The sequence below is a fragment of the Harmonia axyridis genome, chromosome 2 (genome assembly GCF_914767665.1).
Source record: "Harmonia axyridis chromosome 2, icHarAxyr1.1, whole genome shotgun sequence".
Taxonomy (NCBI): domain Eukaryota; kingdom Metazoa; phylum Arthropoda; class Insecta; order Coleoptera; family Coccinellidae; genus Harmonia; species Harmonia axyridis.
Window position 1 is genome coordinate 60,431,493 of NC_059502.1, and position 24,184 is coordinate 60,455,676.

Consider the following 24,184-nt stretch of genomic DNA (forward strand, 5'->3'; position numbering starts at 1 on the left):
CTTTTGTTGTAGTTGATTCATCATCACAATTTACTTTTGAATGTCTTGATTTCAATAACAGATTTTTCCTTACCTGGAAGCTCCCAGTTGATGGTTTTTAAATGCATTAGGATGTCTGTCAAGAATTTTTTATCAGAACACCATTTGCCATTTTTCAGCAACAGATTATCATTACTTCTCTCGTTCAGATAAACTATTATTACAGGCAATAATTCTTGAAACCTTTCTAAAAACTTTCCACGACTCAACCACCTGACGTCCATATGAGGAACTAAATCAATGTGTTCAACAGTTTCCTTATTTTTCAACTGTAATTGAAAGAGCTGTCGTTGCAAGCTGCAGGCACGAATAGAATTCACAATTTTTATTTCAATGCTCATAACTTCCTCCATGTTTAGAGTTTTTGAACTTAACTCTTGTTGATGTATGATGCAATTAAATAAGAAAAACGAAGGAAAATTGTCTTAGCTCGACATAATGCAACAAACGTTTGTTTCAAGTCATGGCTGGTGCTGGAATGCACACTAATTCATATGTATAGAAGAGCTTGAAGTTTGTTTCAACCTTCAAAAAACATGATATGTATCTTTACCAAAAGTTCTACTTTTTTAAGAGGAATTATTCTCTATCTCACATGCCATTAATTTATATACCAATCGAATAAGAATACACAGCTGAGCAGTGTCATATCGGTTGATTGAAAAACTGCAAAGAGAAGTATGTTCATTCAATAATATAATGCTTCAATTCATCTGCCAGATCTCTTCATTGTTGAAGCAACCGAATTTTTCGAAACGATGGATAATATTCGAAACTGTTTAACTAATAATATCGAAATTTTGTTTATGCCATTGCATTTTCTCTTTGGTTGATAATTATTAGCATGCGTTAGTGAGGCCCTCACCGAATCTTCCCAGTGACGAGATGATAAAGAAAGTTAGCATCGAGAAGACTACGATACTAAGTAGACAAAAAAATTGGGAAAGGGAGTTCACAATCCCAGTCTTCCAAGAGAATATAATTAAATGATCTACAGATAATTCTAAATCACAACGGGGTCTGACTTCAAATGGTCATTCTCATTAGGCCGCTGTATAAGTGTCTTTCAGACAGAGATACTTGCAATAAAAAGATGTGTAGAAATAAACCAAGCAATAAACTATGAGAAATGTGATATAGCAATACATTTATATAGTCAGGCTGCAATCAAAAGCACTGAGCTCACATATCATCGATTCTAAGATGGTATTGGAGTGCCAAAAAAATCTTAATGAAATAGGCAGGAATAACAAGGTATTTTTGGTCTGGGTTCCCGGCCACTCAAGAATTAGAAGGAATGAAGAGGCCAACACATCTACCAAAAAGAAGCACAAACTAATTTCGTCGACCCAAATTCTTTCTGTGGTATAGGCATATTAACCTAAAAGAAATCGTTCCAGGGGAAGAAAAAAACCTGGTTTGGATCATTTCATGAAGTTTCTTGGACCCTTTAACACTGTGAGATCCAAGAATTATCTGGGTCTTAGCAAAAATATACTATACCTTCTCACTCGATTCCTCACAGGGCACTGTCGTCTTAGGAAACATCTCATGAGAATGGGTCTAGAAGAAAATGACGACTGCAGATTCTGTGAAGAGGAGTGGATGGAATGCCTCGCCATCACTAGCCAACGCAAAACCTGCTTTGGACAAGAAATTCGTAGAAAAGAGGAAGTATCCTCCTTGAAGCCATACCAGATACTGGAGTTCATTAGAACTTTAGAAATGGAAGGCGAGCTGTAGATCACGATATTCTGAAAATCACGATATTGGACTTTGAGTTCCTCAGGGATCCTTGCTAGGACCCCTTCTATTTATAATATGTATAAAGGAAGGAATAACCAAGGCTATGAGTGATAGGAATCTAAGAGAGGACCAATGGAACGATAGGAACGAGTGGAAGTTAGGCATCGGACAACGTCGCCGGACGTTCTAAAACCGATTATATATATATATATAAATGATTTGCCTGTAAAATTTGCTTCTTTCTCAATAACGCTATTTGCTGATGATGCGTCTGTGGACCACCACAGGCACTCCTGCGAGAAACCATTCTCGCAGGAGTGCCTGTGAATTTATTATTAGGGAATTTGTTAACTGGTGCCGCTCAAACAATTTGATGGTGAACGTTGATAAAACTGTATACGTTTACTTCTCTATAAAAAATAATTAAATTAGTACCTTCAGTTTGGAATATGGGGACAACAATATCAGAAACAGCTAAATTTCTTGGAATCCATGTGAACAGAAATTTAAGATGGACTACTCGTATTGACGTGTTGTGTAAAAAATTAAACAGTTCAGTTTCTGCAATCGCTAGAATTGGGAATGTTTTACCTAGGACCTCTGTAATGAGTGTATACTACAGCCTGGTGTATAGCCATCTGTCTTATAACATTTTGCTCTGAGGAACTAGCCCTGACTTCTCCAGAGTTTTTGTAGCTCAGAAACGGGTATCACGTACAATATTTTCAAATGCTTGCTTTACGCAAAGGGAAATGAAGACAAATGGAATAAATTAAAAAGTCATCATAATTATGTAACTAGAAATACGCAAATTTTTGTATTACCTATACATAGGACCCATAAATTTGAATGCTCTCCATTGTACCGAAGTATTAAGTTAAACAATCATTTGCCACCATCTGTGAAGTCCTTGAATTTGAAATTGTTCAAAAAAGAAATCAAGAACCTCCTCCTAAAAAAAGGTTTCTATTCTGTAAATGAATATTTATGTGACTCCTTAGTTGTTTAGTTTTCTTATTGGGTCATATACACCATGTAGTGTCTTAAGGGATTAAATAAAATTATTTTTATTAGTATGCCGAGAATAGCTCTGATGGGGTGCATCAGGTCCATTAGGTCGCAGTGAAAAGGAACATCTATAATTCAATCTTAAGGCCCTCACGAAAGCTTTAGATGAATGAAGCTCACATCAGATACAAAGATTTGCTGTGGAAGACGTCCTTGTCTTTTTAATTAGACGTTCACTATTTGTGAAAGGGGAAAAGGGAAAACGTGTAGCTTGACTTTCATCATTTTTCATGATTTTTTCCTCACAAATTTAGATACCAAGATACCGACCTGCCAGCATCAACATATAGACAGGCTAGATAAACTTATAACTTCACCCCTTCTCCTTGGTTTGAAAATGAAATAAAACTCTTTGTGTTCATATTTTAAGGGTTTCTTTTTCGTGATTGTATATCTCGATGATAAAGTTCACATTCAAATATCCACATGAGTCGAATGCAATCACAGAAAAAAAATCAAATCATTGAGTAAAGTCAACAAAGAGATACACGTCAAAGTTCTCGCTTCACCTCACATTCAGCTTTCACTCTGAATGTTTGTAAAACTTCAACGTATCAAATCTCTAAATCCCGGAGATACTGATTTATTGGTCGTTCGGCAAATGAAAAATCAATAGAAACCACCAGGCCAGGCTGATTTCAAGAGCTTTCACCAGGCTCATTGCTCAATTCATCAGTTTTAATCAGGCAATGGAAAAAAATTACTCAATTACTGTAGCTCCCATTCGCGAGAACCATTCTTCGAAATTCATCAAATAACACTTAATTGTTTTCGAACTTCCATTCGAACTGTTCATTAAGGAAAAAGGGGAAGTGAAATGACGTCTATCGATAAATGGTGCTATTATAAGAGACGCTCAAATTTTTAGCGTCCATTTGTCTTATTCGATTTTGACTGAGTTGAGTAATAGTATTCAGACTGAGAAGTATTTCTGAAAATGTCGATTATATTGCTGTGATAATATGATTTACAACAACGGTCGATAGAAAACTTAAGTGATCGAAGTGCTGGATATTTGAAGTGTTTTGATGAGAATAAGAGTAATTGCAGCTACAGAACCAGTTAAGACTCTTCAGAAGGACTTCTTTCTTTTATCACATCACATGTAATGGTGGTATTTTTTCAGAGCATTCCAGTATTCAGTCGAAATCTTCTTAATGAATAAAAATGGCTGATACTTGATACTTGATGATAATACAAAAAGAAAAAGAAGTACAATTTCCAAGTGTATAATATCATACGATATTAATTATCTATCTGGTTAATGTATCAGCAAAAAAAGACCTCCACGCTATTACGTAGGAATCATAATCGAATGTAACCCAAGGAGAATGCATGTCATCGAGGGAGAGTAGCGATATACCGCTTTGCATCTGCTTGCGTTCAATAAGGTGTCTGCTATTTCGTTTGTTTGTCATCTTGGGTTGAGTAACGCGGTACTGATGATCCCTAACAAGGGTGAAACCGGTATATCGCAACTCTCCCTCGATTACATGCATTTTCCTTGGGTTACTTTCGATTATGATTCCTACGTAATAGCTTGGAGGTCTTCTGTTTGACAATGGTTATGTTGATGGGATTTTTGCTGATATATTAGCTAGATAGATAATTAATATCGTATGATATTATACACTTGGAAATTGTTCTTCTTTTTTTTTTGTATTTTCAGAAATCTTCTTTATTGAACGCCAAACTAGTAGGGGTGATTATTTAAAGAAAAAGTTATTCTACCTTCGATTCTACTCTTACGTGCATTCTGTTTACTAGGAAACTATTTGTGAGGTAACCTGGGGGTGAGTGCATATTCATTCGATGTGAGATTATGTGCTTGTTTTTCATTAAGAATCAAATTAAACTTCAGATCAAATATCTACAGCCTAATCGTCTAGCTCATAGGTTCACTTAGCACTCTATATTCGTGCATTTCAAACTAGTTAATAGAAGTTTACAGAGTTTCAAATAAATAATCAACAAAATTCATAAACATATGTAAAACAATTTATAATTGTGCTTTTCAACATTCGATCTTTTAAATGCATTGATCATATTGAAGATCGAAGATTTCATTTTGAAACTTGTGCAATGTGTCTGGTGCTTTTATAAAATACCTAGTCTATGTTTCATTACCTTCGGTTCTCTACTGATATGCTGCAACAAATATATATTATTTTGACACAATATTAATAACATTATTGAACATAATTTGTGAAAATATTCGGAATATTTGCTTAAACACTTTCCCACAACCTCGTCATTCTATGCACTTATACTTAATTATTTTGCATCATCTTACTAAATCAGTTATGAATTTCATGATTTATTATTTAAAAGTTCAATTTTTTCTTATATTGTTTCACTGTACAGAATATTTTTCAATTTGAAGCTTTTCTAATTGATAATCATGATTTATCGGAAGCAGAAAACAAAATCGAACGTCTTTAACCGTTTCAGCATTCTTAGCTCAGTATTCGAATATATTCATTCAAAAATAAGAAATGGAAAAGGAATACACTCAATTGGTAACGGATTTTCCAATATAAATTATAGTTTCAAATGGTTATAAAGGCATCACTATTGATATTTATTTTTGTTCAGTAGGTTATACCATGTAATCATGGCATATATCCAAGCATTATATTGGAATGAGAATTTCTAAATGAAAGTATGTTTTATTTACGTTTACTTTCTGCACCGCAACATGGATAACTCTTCATCAGATAACCTTTTTACCTACGTCACTTAAAAAGTTTCAAATATGCAAGAAACATCAAAAGTGAACTTTCAACCAGCAGTGTTGTTGTTTTGAAACCAACTTGTGCCTCGGAAAGGAAAAGTTTAGGACTTATATTTGCAGGAAATTGCAGGAAAATATACTACGCCGAGATGGCCCCACCAAATACTGAGCATGACCTTGAAACCGTGAATATTCGGTTTGGCCGTCGACGTGGAATCACTTTTTTTTACAGTTGAACAAACGCCATTCAACATATCTTCGGCTTCAGCTCGTACTGCACCCAATTTCCTTGTTTCTGAATCATTCCCATGACTTTTAGGAGTGGGGTGTTTTGAAATGACTTGTTGCGACACTACCAATGATCCTGCCAATTCTTGTTGCGTTTGACACGAGTCTTGGTCAAGTAAAGCCCCCAGTTCTGCATCTTCGAAAACCTTTTCTCTTCCACCGTCCTGCTGGTCTTCGAAAATCACCGTTCTTGAACCGTTGAAACCACCCTCGGCACGTTTTCTCACTAATAGCGACCGCACCATAGGTATTTGAGAGTATTCGATGAGCCTCAGCCGCAGATTTCTTCGTAATCATGTAGGCTTGGTTAATCGATCGTCTAGAGGTATAATTCGATTACCTGGCCTTTCGTCTTTTTCTCCGTGACTTTGTTGGATTTGTAATAATTGAACTCTTTTCAATTATTTACATCTATTTACAAAGCCGCACTTATACAGTACAAACTCAGTATTGGGAAGATCCTAATTACGTCCAAATTACAAGTTTCTCACTACGGTACTGAATTTCGTCTTCAACTTGTTTGTTGATTACTCGAAACGTCTTCGTTTATCACGTCTTCGTTGTACTTCAAGTTTTCGGTCGTCTCGTCTCTAACTCGTCTTAATTTAGTCCGCGAACCGTCTTTTCGTCTTACGTCTTAAGTTGACCGACCAAACTTGACTCGTCTTCGGCTTAAGTTGAACTGTACTCTCTGACGATTGGAACTTACCCTGTCTCGAATATCGACCTCCCTTCTTTCGGCTTGACCACACCCTTAGGGAAAGTACCATCCTCTAGTCCAATAAGAATTTTGCCGTACCGACCACAAAGATCTTCGCGGATTCCTAGAAATCGAATATTCTCGAAGGATAAGAACCTGATACTCAGATGTGACACATCTGGTACGACCGTGTTGTCTTCGAACTTTCTCAACCCCCCAATAAATCTCTTCAAGATTTACAACTCCATGACATATCTTCGACACCTCGAAGAATTACACATCCTTTTTACATTATATGTACAATAACAATTCGTTCCCTGTAAATTCATTGAAACTGCCATGGCCTTGACACTTGAAAAAACTAATAGGTCTCCAAGCATCCGATTGACCATAGCAATTATTTACAGGGAACAATAACTGGATCCTACATTAAAGCAGAAAATTAAAACCTACTGCAAATGACGAGAATTTGGCCCGTAAGCTGACATGTTTCATCGAGAATAACTTTATGATGCAGACACAAATCGATATATTTCTTTCGACTACCACTCACCGCTACAGCCATCTATTGTAAAACGGCGGAAGGAAAGTTGTACACCTATATATCATTTATTTTCCAAAGGAAGAAATATTGGCATTTTAATACCCAACAAATTCATAAATTTGGTGTTTCTTATTCCGGCTACAACAATAAAAGTGTGGCTTGGAAAACTCTGATTTACATTCAGTAAAGCATTTCATTTTACTGGAAATCTACGTAGTGTTCTCGGACTACGAACTCTTCGTTTCAGACAGAAAATAATCATGGATTCAACAATTATACGTGCCCTCATTCATGTAATTTGCCTAAGCTTTTACTGCGGGTTAAACCCTGTGTGTCTGGTTCCCCTAATTTGTATCCCTCTCATTGTGTCATTCATGACAGTCACAATAAGAGCATATTTGCATGAATACAAATACGCTGGTGTGAATACAAAGTTCACTCGAAATTTCCACAACATGCATTTGAAGGGCCACATTCATTCGTTAACATTTCGTTGAACTGTCGGCCAGAACTTGAACTTCCAGTATGGACGTCGATTTTAAATATTCACATTCATGGAATTACGGGAATAATTGCTACCATTAAAAAGACCCGGTATTCAGTTATTCGATGTGTGATGAAGATATAATTGATCGTCGCCACTCAAATTTGAATAATTTATGCTTCGTGTTCCGAATATCACTACGATATTGTATATCTGAATTTGTGCCTTGTGGGGTGCCTGAACTTGCATTATACATTGTGTCCGTAAAGTATGGAACAAATTAATTTTCAGCTAAACAGACCATTTTAAGAAATAATCCCGAAACACGTCGACTTTTTATTTCAATTTACCGTAATTTAAAATAATAATCTAATATACAGAGTGAATTACTTTCGAGTAATGACGTCACCGTTATTTTTTTTAAATGGAACACCCCCGTTTTGTCTCAATTTTTCGATTACTCTAGCTGAGCTGAGTCCAAAAATGTATCACATGTTGATTCCAATTGGTACAGGGTGGACAAAAATACAATAGTTTTGTGTGTGCTCATAAAGTAACGCGTAACATTCTTTATTAGTTAAATGAACAATATTATCAAAAATACTCATTGTCTAGCGGCATTTGGTTTGAATGTAACACCCTGTAGTTTGTTACATTTTCAGATTAATAAAAATGTATAAAAATAAGAAATAATTTCTTCCATATTCTGTCTGCTAGACCACAAGTACCATAATGTTTGGAAACAGCTCATTTTTATTAATCTAAAAATGTAACAAACTACAGGTTGTTACATTCAAACCAATTGTCGCTAGGCAATAAGTATTTTTGATAATTTTGATAATTCAATATGAAATTCAAAAAGTACAACAGATAAATGATGACAAGTGGAGTATTTCGAAATCAAAATTTCATGGAGATTATAAGTGTGATATAGGATTTGGGCATTCCCATTTCAAAAAACAGGGTGGTATCGTAATTCACCACTTTCGGACCAGACTGTAGAGTCAAAAATAATTTAACCTGATGCGATGAGTACAGTCGATTCCGTAAAAATTTTACTCATTCTTCTAGCCCAAATTTCCAAGAGCTATCGACCGATCGTTCACTATTGAACGAGCCTGTATAAATGTAAATTTCAACTAGTTAACACAGTTCTGAGTTTCCGTTCTCCCATCGAATCACTCCATTCTGAATTCAGTTATCTTTGTAAGTCTTCCCGTATATAGCTGAAAAAATACAGCATATCCCTGAAGACCCCACAAAAAATCGATAGCAATTTTTTCGAGATAAGATCAGATATTCAGATATGCCCCGAAATCCACACTATGGAGTTCTTGCCATTGTGAAATGGGAAGCCATTAACCTAGAGCGGAAAAGGCTTCAGCATCCAGCATGAATCCTCGATGCAGATGTTAAAGTTTAGTTAGGCAATACTCTGAGTTAACAATAGAAGAGGATTATACATCAAGAATTTAGGCAAATGGATGTAGTCGAAGGGCGGTTGGAGTCTCATTCCACTAGCATTCATGAATTGAACAATGAATTCTATTTTCAATGGAATATTTCATTTTGGATTTCTATTTTTCTGTTTAAATGTTATTTATTTGCAATTTTAAAAGCCTACGTTATTCAAAAACTTATTCATTATGCTATAAAGTATAGAACGTTGTCTTTGTGCCTATTCAAGATAAAATGATAACAATTAAAGTGCGTTGTTCATAGATTCATTCGAAATTGACGCATAGGTGGTCACTCGCACGTAAAGTGTAATTTAATTATAATCTATTTAATCAATTAAACATATGTTTGAAATAAAAATTTAACAGACTTTCGAGAGGTTTATTGATGGCCGAATTATTTATCTTTCCATATCCTATTAATCTCTTCAGTTTTCAAAGTACATATATCGGAAATGCTAATGCTGATTCTTTTCTAATGAACACCTCACTAGAAAAGAAAAAGATCAATCACGTTCATGATTTTAGATTGCCTTTTCTTTTTTTTTTTGTATGTGTGTATTGGGCTGAATAATTTCTTACATTTCAATTTTTGAATATTCGCCTCTCTGTAGCCTAGAAATCAACAACATTCGAAAAATATAAAAAATGTTTACCCTTCTAAAATCCTTCTTGAGGTTATTTCCGAATGACCAGATTAAAATAATCTCAGATTATAATATGAATTTTTCAACATGGAAAGACAAGACTGCGGTAAATGTGACACATTATGTAATTTTATGGGCTATTCAGCTCGAAATGAGCTCAACCACTCTTTCGTAGTATATGGATGATGCCTTTTCAAACAACCTCTGGGTGCTTATTGTTCGAAGTCCGAAGTTTTATCTTCTTTATGGGCAATTATATTAGTCATTTTTCCGAGGAATGTTCTTATTTTAATCAACTGTATTATACTTTGTAACAAACAAGGTTGAAAATTATGGAGGATACTAAAATTCAAGAATTTCTTACAAGATATTGAAATCTGAGGATATAATATGAATTGAGTATATCCGAATATTATACTGGGTCGCTGAATGAAGATGAAATAGCGTCCTTTTCAGGAACTGCGTTTACATTTCAGAAAATCCTTCAAACCCGTCTGTTTTCAATTGAGTATGTCGGTATTTTTGACTTTGATTTTTGATCTCAATTAATTTCAATAACCAAGATTGCTTTAAAAATAATTTGTTTTCATTCTGTTAATTATTATTCAAAAATTTTCATCCCCTCATCGCAACATCTGAATTTATAATTTTTTGTTCAATATAATCTCACTCGTTGCTTCCTGAAGCTAAATGGACTCATGGGAGCCTCCTCAAGCGGTTCAGCACGTGATCAATAAATTCATCAACAATAAAACATCAACCTGAATGATTCAGCAGGAAAGGATAGAATATTATTGTTAACCTATGCGTTGGTAGATACAGTATCATGATACTTCAATGTGATATTATTGTGAAGCATTTTTCTCAATTTTAAATGTTTCGTGTTACCGATATTTTTAATATTACTTTCTTTCTAAATTCAAAAATTAGTGGATTCTTAATTTAGAAGTCCTTGCTAATTAATACAAAAAATAGGATTGATTATTTAAATTGTTTAACATTTAGTTTATTGTGAGTGACAATAAAATGAAAAATTACTAATTTAATATTTGTAATTAAATGTTTATATCACTCTGTCCGAAAGTAAATGGACAATATGTATAATGCCCGATAAATTTGATTATTTGAATAATTATCATCGAATTTCTCTCTCATTTTGGACATTTTTCATAATGGCCGGGCATTATGTATAATACCCAATTCGTCACTTGGTCCATAGCATATACAGGGTGTTTCATCTCAGACGAGCCACTCTGTATATTACTTATTCCATAGTAATTTTAAAAAATGTAATGAAACACGTTGAATGATTTTGTTTGGGAGACATCTTTAGACGTTTATTGGAGGCTTGAATGAGCAACTCCTTGAGAAGGGGCGCTTAAATCCCTCAAAATTGATGTCTGAGTGATACTTCATTTGGAAAACGTAGTTTTGATGAACCGTTGATGAGCCACCTTGAATATTTTGGTTGTTTTTGCAATGTACAAGCCCATTTTTAATAAGCCCTTTTCACAAACTTAAAAAAATCACATCCTTGAATTGTTTCATCATGCTAATAATCGAACGAATTAAATCTGCGTTTTTCAAATATTCGAATTGTTATCTATTGACGTCCATACAATAATACAAACTACACTGAAAACCTCCTATACCTAATATGGTTCTGCATAATTGGAGTTATTATTTGACGACACTCATTTACAATTCGTTGGCGTATAGTTCGTCCAAATTTTCAGGCTGAGTCTTGGATGTCCCCACAAGAAGAAGTCAACATACACCGTTGAATGATGATGAAGCATCACTCAATCCATCTTTTCTATTCAATTTTTAGGGGTTGGAGCGCCGCCTCTCAGGGGGTTGCTCGTTCAGGCCTCAAATATACGTCAAAATATGTCCCCCAAACAAAATCATTCGACGTGTTTCGGGAAATTTTTTCAATCACTGTGGGATGAGAAATATACGGGGTGGCTCGTCTGAGATGGAACAGCCTGTATACAACATTATTATGGAAGTGAATAATCGTTTTAACGTCTGTGCGTTAATAAATGAAATTGATTTTATAGCATTCACACAATTTTTCGATTGTGAAAAAAGTACCACCTCGAGTGGGACTCGAACCCGCAATCACCGAATTACTACTCCGATGCTCCAGCCTTTGAGCTATCGAGGAAGCTGAAGATTCTCCGCAATGAGGAACCACTAATCCCAGAATTGAGAATCTTCAGCTTCCTCGATAGCTCAAAGGCTGGAGCATCGGACTAGTAATTCGGAGGTTGCGGGTTCGAGTCCCGCTCGAGGAGGTACTTTTTTTCAGAATTGAAAAATTGTCTGAATGCCATAACATTAATTTTATTTATTATTATGGTAGAATATCCTACTAATATAGTGAAAGCTCGTCTTGCACTGTTGACCATTACCGTCACATATTTCAGTGAAATTTCAAATCCAACCTTTTAACTAATAGATACTCACCGTGCCACCCTTTTCTCTCCTTCCGCGTCAATGAGAATATCTTCGTCCTGGGATCCCAGTGAGCTTTGACTGCCGGCCCTTGATACCGGAGCGGACTCGCTTTCCCAAGGACCGGATCCGACTGCCGTCGTATTTTTATCGAATTCTTCGGTGTAAATCAGAGACGTGGTCTCGTCCACGTTCTCCGAATCGTCCTTGGGCGGTCTCTGCTTGCCGAATCGTATTAAATTCCTCACATTACGCAGAGGCGACGTCCTTTTTCTGTCCATGGATGAAGTTTTTCCGGAAGATGCGGTGGTTGTGCTCCTCCGGATGGGGATGCGACGGCTGGTTGACGTCCTGAAAGTGGAAACATTTACGTGGTTAGAGTTGGAATAAGGCGATGCAGAATTCGAGAGATGTCATTCAAATGTATTCCGTATAAAACCTACGGAGATCTAAGGTATCAATTCGATTTTTTAAACGAAAAAGTTTAGAAATTCCCCTCAACTCAACGTTCATTCTTGCACCAATAGGGCTGTTGCGTCAATCAAATAAATTTAAGTTTTCCACGTTAAAGGCCGTTTTTGAAATACTAAAATAGCATTTTCATTATCTTATTTCTCGAATACAATTTAATAACATTGATTTAAATTGTGTTTATTCTTATCGACTAGCACGTGACTGGGAACATCAATCCAATTTGACGTCATAGCACTGAAACGTTTAAAACATAGACAAACTAATCTTATCTAGAACTAGCTTATCTATGGTTTAGAATGTCAGATGATATAAACAAACCGATTAGCACGTGGTGACCATAGATAAACTAGTTAGTCTATGATGGTGACTCTATTATGCAGTGATGTCACCATAATACCGTGACAGAATGGAGCGTTTCAGCGGGAATTTTGAAAACGTTTTTATTTACGTATTTTTTATTGGTACTTTCCATATTTTTCCATGAAAATATATTTTTTTTGTGTTTATATAGGGCTTATCTACAAATTAAAAGCAATTTCGAAATATGGGCAACATCCCTATTCGAGTCATTCAAATGTATCCCGCATTAAACCTACGAAGATCTAAGGTATCCATTCGATTTTTCAAACGAAAAAGTTTAGAAATTCCCCTCAACGTAACGTTCATTCTTGCACTAATAGGGATGTTGCATCAATCAAATGAATTTAGGTTTTCCACGTTGAAGGCTGTTTTTGAAATACTAAAACAGCATTTTCATTATCTTATTTTTCGAATACAATATAATAACATTGATTTGAATTGTGTTAATTTTTCGACTAGCGCGTGACTGCGAACGTCAATCAGAGCAATTTGACGTCATAGCACTGAAACGTTTAGAACATTAACAAATAAATCTTATCTAGAACTAGTTTATCTACGGTTTAGAACGTCATATGATAAAGGGTGTTTTTTTTAGAGCTATAGAACTTTAAATTGCAATATATCAACGATGGATTATTCGATTGACATGAATTTTATTTATCCGTGAGATAATCTTGTGGCATTACATTTTAAATATGATTTCTGGCATATGACCGCCACTCGGATGTAGTCCAATCTGGACGTCCAATTTTCGATGACTTGTTCCAACATTTGTGGCCGTATATCGGCAATAACACGGCGAATGTTGTCTTCCAAATGGTCAAGGGTGTGTGGTTTATCCGCATAGACCAATGACTTTACATAGCCCTACAGAAAGTAGTCTAGCGGTGTTAAATCACAAGATCTTGGAGGCCAGTTCACAGGTCCAATATGTGAAATTAGGCGGTCACCAAACGTGTCTTTCAATAAATTGATTGTGGCACGAGCTGTGTGATATGTTGCGCCGACTTGTTGGAACCACAGCTTCTGGACATCATGGTTGTTCAATTCAGGAATGAAAAAGTTAGTAATCATGTCTCTATACCGATCACCATTGACTGTAACGTTCTGGCCATCATCGTTTTCGAAGAAGTACGGACCAATGATTCCACCAGCCGATAAAGCGCACCAAACAATCAGTTTTTCTGGATGTAACGGTGTTTCGACATACACTTGAGGATTAGCTTCACTCGAAATGTGACAGTTTTATTTGTTGACGTAGCCATTCAACCAGAAGTGCGCTTCTTCACTAATGGACCAAATGCGCGATACGTATTCCGCACAGAACCATTATTTTCGAAATAAAATGGCACTATTTGCAAGCGTTTTTCAGGCGTGAGTTTATTCACGAAGAATTGCCAAACCAAACTGAGAATAAATCACTTGACAGCTGTTAAATCGGTCGCCATCTTGAACAGTAATGCCAACTTAAAGTTATATAACTCGAAAAAAAAACACCCGTTATAATCAAACCGACTTGAGTGTCAATATCAGCTGATATCAGTTCAGTTTGACAGAAAGTTAGCACGTGGTGACCATAGATAAACTAGAAATTTTTCCAACCCTTCAGAAATATGAGCTAATATTGAATAAACTGAAATTTACACCGTTCAGTTTTAAGGTAATGTTATACATGAGCCTTTTTACTAAATGAACATCATACAATTCAAAGAAACCCAACAGAACATTGAGATCCCGTACATGGTTTCAAGAAATTTAAAATAATTGAGTTCTTCTTCCGAAAAATTTGTGTGGATACAAAACAAATTGCTGTGTATGTACAGTTCAGCCATTCTCTAATAACATGAAGAACATATGTAACATTTATCTAAATAAATTATTGATTTGTTTCACGCACTCCAAAATATCTGGAGTTACGAATATGAAAATGTGTGAATGAACCGACTGAATGTTATATCTATGTATTCAACGGAGAATGGATAAGTTGAACTCCACTTGAGAATAAAATTCTCATCATGTGTACCTTCACCTGAACTGCATTTATATCCAATATTAATCCAATTAATCGCTGTAATAAAGACTTTTTTATTCCACAGAGACTGTAATTATTACTTGAACTTTTGGCATTGATTTTTTTTTACAGGTACTTCCTTATTACATTTCCTATGTTATAGTCAACTTACTACTTGATTCATCTTGATTTTGGCATTGTAGATAAACTTATAGTATTTAATCCAAATATATATCCACAATTGTCTATTCTGCTTCTGTCAACTCACTGATTTGGTTTCACCTTAGTACAATTATGGACTTCAGGCCTACTCTAAAGTATGTAAATTATATGTTCCAGGATGGAATTATCAAATAAAAGATGAATAGCAGTACCTAATCGATCACATGAAGAAATATGTCAATATGTAGTGGTAAGTTTGAGTGACCTGAAGAAAAGAACCAAATCATATTTCACGAAATTGACATAAACAAAGAAAGGTAAAGTACCTAGGTATTGTATTAGAAATCTTCTATGCTCCTACTCACTTTTCTTGGGTAGTTGATACTGAAATACTCCTTTCATAATTTTTGATGTTTCGCTCAATATCTATCAACATATGTTGATCATCATCAAGATTTTCGAAATTGCTAGGGGCGAAAGAAGGCAAAGAATCCTCCGGTACTACATACAACACTTCGAATTCCAGAAGAACCTGCAACAAATAAAAGACATTGAAAACATTTGTTAGGTATGTATAAAAGAAAGTGAAGAACAACATATGAATAATAAATCAGTCATCCATCTAGAGACTGTCCTCGACAACAATTCTACATTGCCAACTGTTCGATTGTACACTGAGAGAAATCCATATGTTTTTTTATTAAGAAAGCACTTATTTGGAGGTTATTTATTCACCACTATTACAGTAGATTTATATTTAATATATTCATTAAAAGTTAAATTATGCATTCAAAAAAGTTTATTAATAAAGAATAAAATATTTGTTCACAAGGTATTTGATAATATTTAATATATTTCGGTTATAAATAATTCATATGAACTCACGTTATCTCTACAAATAACATAAATTCATTATCAACAAATTTTCAACTGGTAGTTAACGAACATTTGCTATTTATAAATAAACTCTTACAAGAATTCAATAATTTATTCACTCAGAATATATGATTTCTTAATAATTAACAAACTAACATAATTTTAGCGATCCAATCTGTGGAAAAGTTTAAGGACCCATCCCTCAAAGAGAAGCGCATCTCCTTGAAGGATCTGACCTTGAACTTTTTTTTTTATTTGAATTTCCTTTTTAAACATAGCATCTGTGTTACTATGGGCTTATTGAACGCCGCTTAGCACATCTGTACTGAATTTTGGGTTTAGATCGTTTGTACCTGTTTAGTTATTAGTGATGCGATCAAGATGACTAGGGTTCAAACCTGGATACTCTCAATATGAACTCTTAAAAATTACCTGATTTGGCAATCGGTTCTTCTCAGACCCTAACAATCGGATAATAGAAACAAACAAAATAATTATCTCAGAAATACGTTAACCATTACTGAATTGATATATTTTTTTATTCAGCATGGATACATATTACATATAAATAAGGTTTATTAATTATTACTCAGTGATATATTAACCTCGAACATATTTATTTCTTTCAAATGGACATTTCTTCAGCATAATTAATATAAGTTATGCGTACATAAATGAAGTGTAATAAGAAATGATGATTATTGGTGGGATTTCAAATAAATTATTTATTTCCATGAAACTAATATTCGTTTGTCCATATATCCAATAAATGATTTATTAACTATAATGCATTTTCGATAATATCAAATAAAGACTTCTCTCAGTGTATCAAGTAATCGGTTTTAAATTATAAAAATTTCTCTGATCTGATTTTTCGAAGGCGCCACTCAGAGAACGTATCTGAATAATAATGAGTTGTTGATGTTCCAGATCGAGTACGCACATACGAAAATACCCAAGAGACCTCCGGCTTCAAAGAAAAACATCAAATTTTCAGCCCGCGTTTGGAATTTCTATATAAAGCTAATTGGATGATTGACTGAATCCTTCGGGAGATACTCCAGACGAAATGGAATAGGAAAAAATGTTTACATGAAGGTCCTGGAGTTTGTTTTTGGACGCAAACGTTTGTAGGAGTGCCTAGAGACTTGTGTTTTTTATTATTCCTTCTTTTGTTTTTGATTTGAAGTATTCGAATGATGGATATATTGCATATTTGCTTTATTGTTACATAAAGATAACAAATAACGCCAATTGGATCCTAAAACAAAAAAAAAGAAGCAGAAAGGAGTACTAAATATTAGTTTTCATTATATCGATTTGAAGTTAGCGACCCATTCTAAAAAAGAATCTGAAACTGAGTGGATAGCTTGGAAACCACCATGAAATTTATAAATCGGACAATTATTCACCAAGTGGTCAATGGTTTCTTCTACACCACACTCACATAGTGGGCTATTAATAGAATGCCATTTGAAGAGGGTACTATTACAACGACCATGACCAGTCCTAAGTCGATTCAAAATACACCAAATTTTCCTAGGAAGATTGAAACCAAGAACTTTTTCTGGATCAACGATAAGACTTTCGTTGAAGACGTTAGAAGAAGTCCATTCCAAACACCAAATTTCCCTGTCGCTTTCATTAGATTCAAGGAAGGTATTAATCCATAAAGGTTTGCGTGATTTCAATCTAGCAGTTCTAGAATCTGGGAAATAGGATACAATTGGAAATGAGTTCGGGTAGAAATGAAATTCATCCCAAGATTTCTTGACTGCAACCTGTCTACGAATATGAGGCGGAACTATATGTGATAGCACCGGTAACCAATGTAAAGGTGTAGATCTAATAGTTCCACTAATAATTCCACTAATAATTCTCATAGAAACGTTAAGCTGTGCATCAATTTTATCAACATGAGGATTATATTGTGGCACTACGCAGATTCGCTGTCGTGCGGTTTGGTGAGTGAAGTACCAAACCGATATTTTGGCTCGTATTTTTGTTCCTTACAATCGAAACTATAAAAATTTTCATTAATCCCCATTAACAACTTGTGGACCCCTATTTGTTCTTCACGGCATCATGAACTTCCTTGAAACCACCGTAGACCCTCATTTTGTCCATATGTTGAAGTACAAAGGTAAAGAATCGATTAGATTTTTTGAAATAGCTTTCCCATTTCCCTTAATTTTAGCGAAATGTGGATTGTTTCATTTTTCAGACCGCTTACCGCAGAAATTTGGATAATTTGAAACGAATAACCAACAAGATTAAAAGGATATGGATATCGATTATGAATTTCGTTCGCCATACAGAACAAATAATTTACTGATTGAAACCCACTATTTTTCATTTATCACAGGAATTTCGTTCGGTATTGATTCGTCAATAATTCATACTGCTCAATAACGTTTTTCCAATCGCTGATAATTGCGTATAAACTCGGTGAATGGTATTCTGTTGAGTTCTTTCTGAGGTTCTTTCACTTATCATGAATTCCTTTTCTCGCTCGTGTGTTTGCGGCACTCCTTCAACCTTCTTCCTTTCCTTCAACTGCACAAATTTGAATGATACAAGTATAGCACCTGATTCAATTAAAAATGGCCTTCGTTAACAGTAGGTATCAATGCATTCCTTGCGCTTCCATAGAAACTACTTTTCAAAAGTACAATTTCATAGGTCTATCTATAAGCGAGGTGTTGCCAAAGTGCAGTGGGGAATAATATTTCTCACAGTATGAGCGAGCTATACATAGTTTTGAAATTGAGTAAGCTATGAAGAATACGCTCCTTTTCATAGCAGTTGTAGGAAAATAGCATAGTTGATATCAATTGCCTTGAGATCATCCAAATACATTGACAACCACTCGACGTCTATCAAGTTTGATTGTAAACAATGGGCGCGTTCAGCAGACTCAACAATTGTGGAACAGTTGCCAATATTGTGTGATTTTTTTACTGAACGAATTCTATCAGTTTTCACTACGGAGCGAATGCGTTCGCCATCTTTGGTAGCGAATTCATTTTATGCTACTTATGGTAACATGTTGCGTAACTGACAGAAGTGATAGATGTGACAGTGATTTTGGGATGAAATTTAAATTTCAAATATAGCTATGATAGAAACTGAAACGTATATGTTTATTAACATTCTAAAATGATACTCTGAATGAATTTCTCATATACCTATTGAAGAATAAAAAAGTAATAATACCGTAAGCAAACTTGGAAATACAAATCGATATTATAATAGGTGTGTGAATAAGTCTTTCCCGTTTTTTTTCAAATTTTGAGCCTTTATTGTGAAAAAATGGTTACAAATGAATTATTGAAAGTATTGGCCATCGCTAGCTACAACTTTTTCCCATCTTTCTGGCAACATACGAATCCCGTTGCGAAAAAATTCGACCGGTTTGGCCTCTATCCAGTCATCCACCCATTTTTTGGCTTCCTCGTAGGAATGGAAGTGCTGGTCAGCCAGGCCATGCGTCATCGATCTGAAGAGATGGTAATCAGACGGAGCAATGTCTGGACTATACGGCGGGTGGGGTAGGACTTCCCATTTGAGCGTTTCTAAGTATGTTTTCACCGGCTGTGCAACATGTGGGCGAGCATTGTCATGTTGCAAAATAACTTTGTCGTGCCTGTCGGAGTATTGTGGCCGTTTTTCTCGCAGTGCGCGGCTCAAACGCATCAATTGTCGTCGATAGACCTCGCCTGTGATCCTTTCATTCGGTTTCAGAAGCTCATAGTAAACCACACCTAGCTGGTCCCACCATATACAGAGCATGAGCTTGGCGCCATGAATATTTGGCTTGGCCGTCGATGATGATGCATGGCCGGGTAGTCCCCATGATTTTCTTCGCTTCGGATTATCGTAACGGATCCACTTTTCATCGCCAGTCACGATACGATGCAGAAAACCCTTTCTTTTATGTCGCTGAAGCTGCTGTTCGCAAGTGAAAAAACGCCGTTCGACGTCTCTCAGCTTCAGTTCGTACGGCACCCAATTTCCTTGCTTTTGGATCATTCCCATGGCTTTCAAACGCTTGGAAATGGTTGTTCGGTCAACTCCCAATGCTTCAGCAAGTTCTTCTTGCGTTTGACACGAATCTTCATCAAGCAAAGTCGCCAATTCTTGATCTTCAAAGATTTGCGGCCGCCCGGAACGCTCCTTGTCTTCCACGTCGAAATCGCCACTTTTGAAGCGTCGAAACCATCCGCGAACACTTGAATCATCGACACAACCTTCTCCATAAGCTTCCTGAAGCAACCGATGCTCCTCGGCAGCAGATTTCTTCAAATTGAACCAATAAAGTGAAACTTCCCGCAAATGACGTCGACTCGGCTCAAATTTCGACATTTTCACGATTTCAAAAATTTATGATGCGAAAAAATTTCAACTGATGTGTTAGTGTGGAATTGTTGACAGATGAATAAGCTTCGATTATGACATATGTAAGCATTAAATACTCGCACAATATTGGTGGAGCCATCTCTTACAAAAAACGGGAAAGACTTATTCACACACCTGATAACACGAAATTGTCTCTCATCATAATGTAATCTTCAAGGAACATCAACAGAGCCTATTGCTTTCAAGAACAGGAGCAACTCGTCCAGCGGAGAATACCAGCGTTACCAAACTGATACCTATAAGTAGCGGAACTACTTAGGTTAGCGATATTTTAACAATTACTTCAGATGTCATTGTTTTAGAATTAATCCGCCTAATCAGAATTTCACGCAGATAGTAAAATTATGAATTCAGAACCAATTTAGGTAATTACTATGATGTATGAATTTTTGGCCCCACTAGAATAATATTCATTATAATTATCTTTCTACTGAACATTTTTCAAATGAATTTTTCGGCTGGTATTTGATGTGTTTGGTCGAAATTAGTGATTCAGAAAGACTTCCATACTATATAGAAGAAGCAGTGCCGGTTGTTGGTACAAATTCATTTATTGTCTGAACTCTTCTCCGAAGAAATGCGTTTCTTAATGAAATTTTAGTTGTGTTGTGGGTTTCATTACATAACGTAAATGCAGCAAATTCAATGGTCGAATACCTTCAAAATGAAGCACTCGCAGATGATAGTACCTATATTACATACCGAGTGGGGAAGTAATATTTAATGACATGCTGCAGCCTCGAGGATGGAATGCTTTTCCCCGAGGTTTGTATACTATTTCAATCACAATCTGTCACATCAATAATCAGGTTTTGATAACAATTATTACTTGCATCTAGCAATGATTTTCATTATTGTGTTACAAAATTATTTTCAAATACCTTGTGAGTTCGTTGCTAGGAAACATAAAAAGTCAGTTGGTTCAACCACATATTGGATCTGACCAAATGGTTATGATCATACACAACATAGGTTACAATGATGGCAATAATATGTGCTGTTAAAGAAAGCGGCACTTGCTAGCTGGGAAAGAATGAAATATGTAATGATTCGCTTCCTGACTGCTTTAAAGGTTAGAAATCCATACTGATTGTGTGTAATAAATATTACTTTTGCCTCTGCATATTGAGTTGGTGATGGTGAAGCTATTGGTGAAAGTTTTAAATCGAGATGGAAATTGTTGAGAATATTCTTCGGGTAAATTTTCTGGTATAAGCAAGGAAATACGAAATGCCTGTACTTATACTACATCATCCTCAAATAACGGAATTTGTTAAAGATCCGCAATTAACAACATCAATAAACGATATAGAATTTAACGCTTGGTGTTCAAGTAATACAACATTTTCTTGGGAATCATATAGCAAAGAATTATACGAAGAATTAGTGGGAACAGTGCTTTCAAAATTTAAAATTCTCAGTTGTAACATGAGCCTGCACAGTCATCTAGATCGTTGTCCAGAAAACTAGGGAAATTTTAGATTTAATGAAAACAAGGGTAAAGATTTCACCAGGATGTTAAACCTATCGACATCAAGGATCATGGGATAGCCACACGATGTCCAACTACTGTTGGCGCCTTCAGCGAAAGTTGCCCTCCAAACTCCATGCTAGAAAGTCGTATAATAAAAAGTTGACAAGTGACTAATGTATGTAAATTCTGTAATGAATTCGTGAATCCATGTGGTTATTTTTAAACCGACAATAGCAATAACGAAAAATATGTGTAAAGAAGCTGAAAATAAAAAATGCTAAAAGAGAATGTCTTGTGAAATTAATCAACAACTTCTAATCTTCTGATCTTCTCAAATGTGGTCCTTACCAATTTCAACTGGGGACTAGGCTTTCTAATCAATTCATCTTTTTTTTTAACCTCTTCAAGTTTTTATATTATAGCGTTAAAAATCCGTTACATCAATAATGCAATTTGCCCTTCAGTCCAAATTGGCTACCCATCACGGGAACACTTTCAATATTAAATTTCAACGTAATCTCCAAACTCATGCTGCCTCTTAAAAGAACTAACGATGTTCCACGAAAACTCTCAGCTGCTAATCGGTTATCGATACAGTAATGAACGTGAAGCCTAAGAAATAAAAACCTAGTGTTTTATTTTCTTATACTTCTACTTTCTTATACTAACGAAAATCCTTCGTTATCCTTCGTTTGAGAAAAACACCAATAGAGCTGGAAATTTCAAGTCGCCAAGAAAAAAAATTGCTTTCCGTCGTAGAAGTGTAATGATATATTTCAGGAGAAAAATATTAGATATTTTATATCTTGTAATATTGAAGGTCAATATAATTTTGATATTTCGATTTGGACGATGATGACATTTTGCCCAGAAATTTGTGTATGTACGATCATTCCCTAAATCGAGGGGTCAACCTTTGCAATCTTGAAGAGGGTATGGTTTGTAAGGTTTTTTAATTCGTTTTGTGGATTTGATGAAAAATTCTTAGGCATTCATGTAAGGTTTTCATATCGTTGTCTAGGGGTTATAAAAAGGCCGCCGGAACTTAACTACTGTTTATTCACACTTTGTACAATCTCAACGTCAAATGAATGTACAGTCACTGAACTTTCGTCTATCGAAGCTATTTTATTCCGTCTAATTGTTAATCGTCTAATTATTCGAGTAGATCCTTCTATATCTAACGTCGAAACTATCTAACTCGCTGCGTCTGCTCTTTTACGTCGAACTCTATGCGTCTAATCACTCTAATCTCTCACGTCGAATTCTAACTATGTCCGTCTATTCTCTAACGTCGAATACCACCCTCGTTCGTATGTATCGTACTCCAGTCTTCGTCTCAAGTACCTCTTCCCCTTACGTCTCCCTATATCGATAAATCTGCATGGTCCACCGTTTCAGGATCGATCGCGTAGTTTTCGTATCGTCAAGTCAGTAGCGTATTATTGGTTAAGAATTCGGATCCCACATTCATTTCGGTCTGGAAATCTTGTTTCAGAACGAATCCTGAATATTGATATATTGAATTTGTTCATCATCTACTTATAGGTAGAAATCAAATTTTTATTCACTAGCTGTTTTCATCGAATTTATTTATTAATTTTTTCAGATTTCGGATTATTTTCATCAGGAAAAGATATTATATGTATGAAAAAAACAAAACTATGCTGTATTAGATGTTGAATATTTACTTTGATTTGAAAATTGGTATATGAAGAAAAGAATAAGAATTTTCTCATATAAATTTGCCTGCAACTTCCGAATTTCTCAATTTATATATGAAAAATTCATTTTAAAAACTTGACAAAGTCCTTCTCTATTTCCTACTAAATTTTTCGTAAGAATTGATTTGAGAGGGGAAAGAAGCAAAGAAGGAAATTAATGAATCAAATATTTTTTTGAATACAATTAAACTCAAAATTTCAGTACAAAATTTATTCATAAATTAAGAATGGGTCAAGTTTTGATTACATTTTGGTAAAAATGCATCAGTTGAGCACAGTTAAACTCAAAGCAGGGATATTTGCACAAATGAGACAATTAAGGTTGAACGAGAAGCTTGGACATCATTTGTTAAAGTTGTAGAAAATTTTCTAGGCAAACATAAATCTCAAAACTATGTTAGAATGGTTAACAAGATACTTAATAGTTTCAACTCCTTACGCAGCCACTTAGACCGTTTTCCAAAAAATTTAAGAGACATGAGTGGGGAACAATGTGAAAGATTTCACCAAGATATTA

At 35.2% G+C, this 24,184-nt stretch overlaps 1 protein-coding gene across 6 annotated transcripts in view; it reads right to left on the minus strand.

Annotated features, from left to right (window-relative positions):
* LOC123673941 (otoferlin-like) overlaps positions 1–24,184 on the minus strand; it is a 218,658-nt gene that overhangs the window by 136,945 nt on the left and 57,529 nt on the right. For 4 of the 6 annotated variants that reach the window (XM_045608715.1, XM_045608716.1, XM_045608719.1 and 1 more), the window contains exons 4-6: positions 15,540–15,706; positions 12,180–12,518; positions 4,981–5,001 (exon numbers count right to left, since the gene is read on the minus strand). In XM_045608715.1, coding sequence (XP_045464671.1) covers positions 4,981–5,001; positions 12,180–12,518; positions 15,540–15,706 — 527 coding nt within the window. The remainder of the gene's footprint in view (positions 1–4,980; positions 5,002–12,179; positions 12,519–15,539; positions 15,707–24,184) is intronic. The other 2 variants (XM_045608718.1, XM_045608720.1) reach the window with 1 other exon arrangement.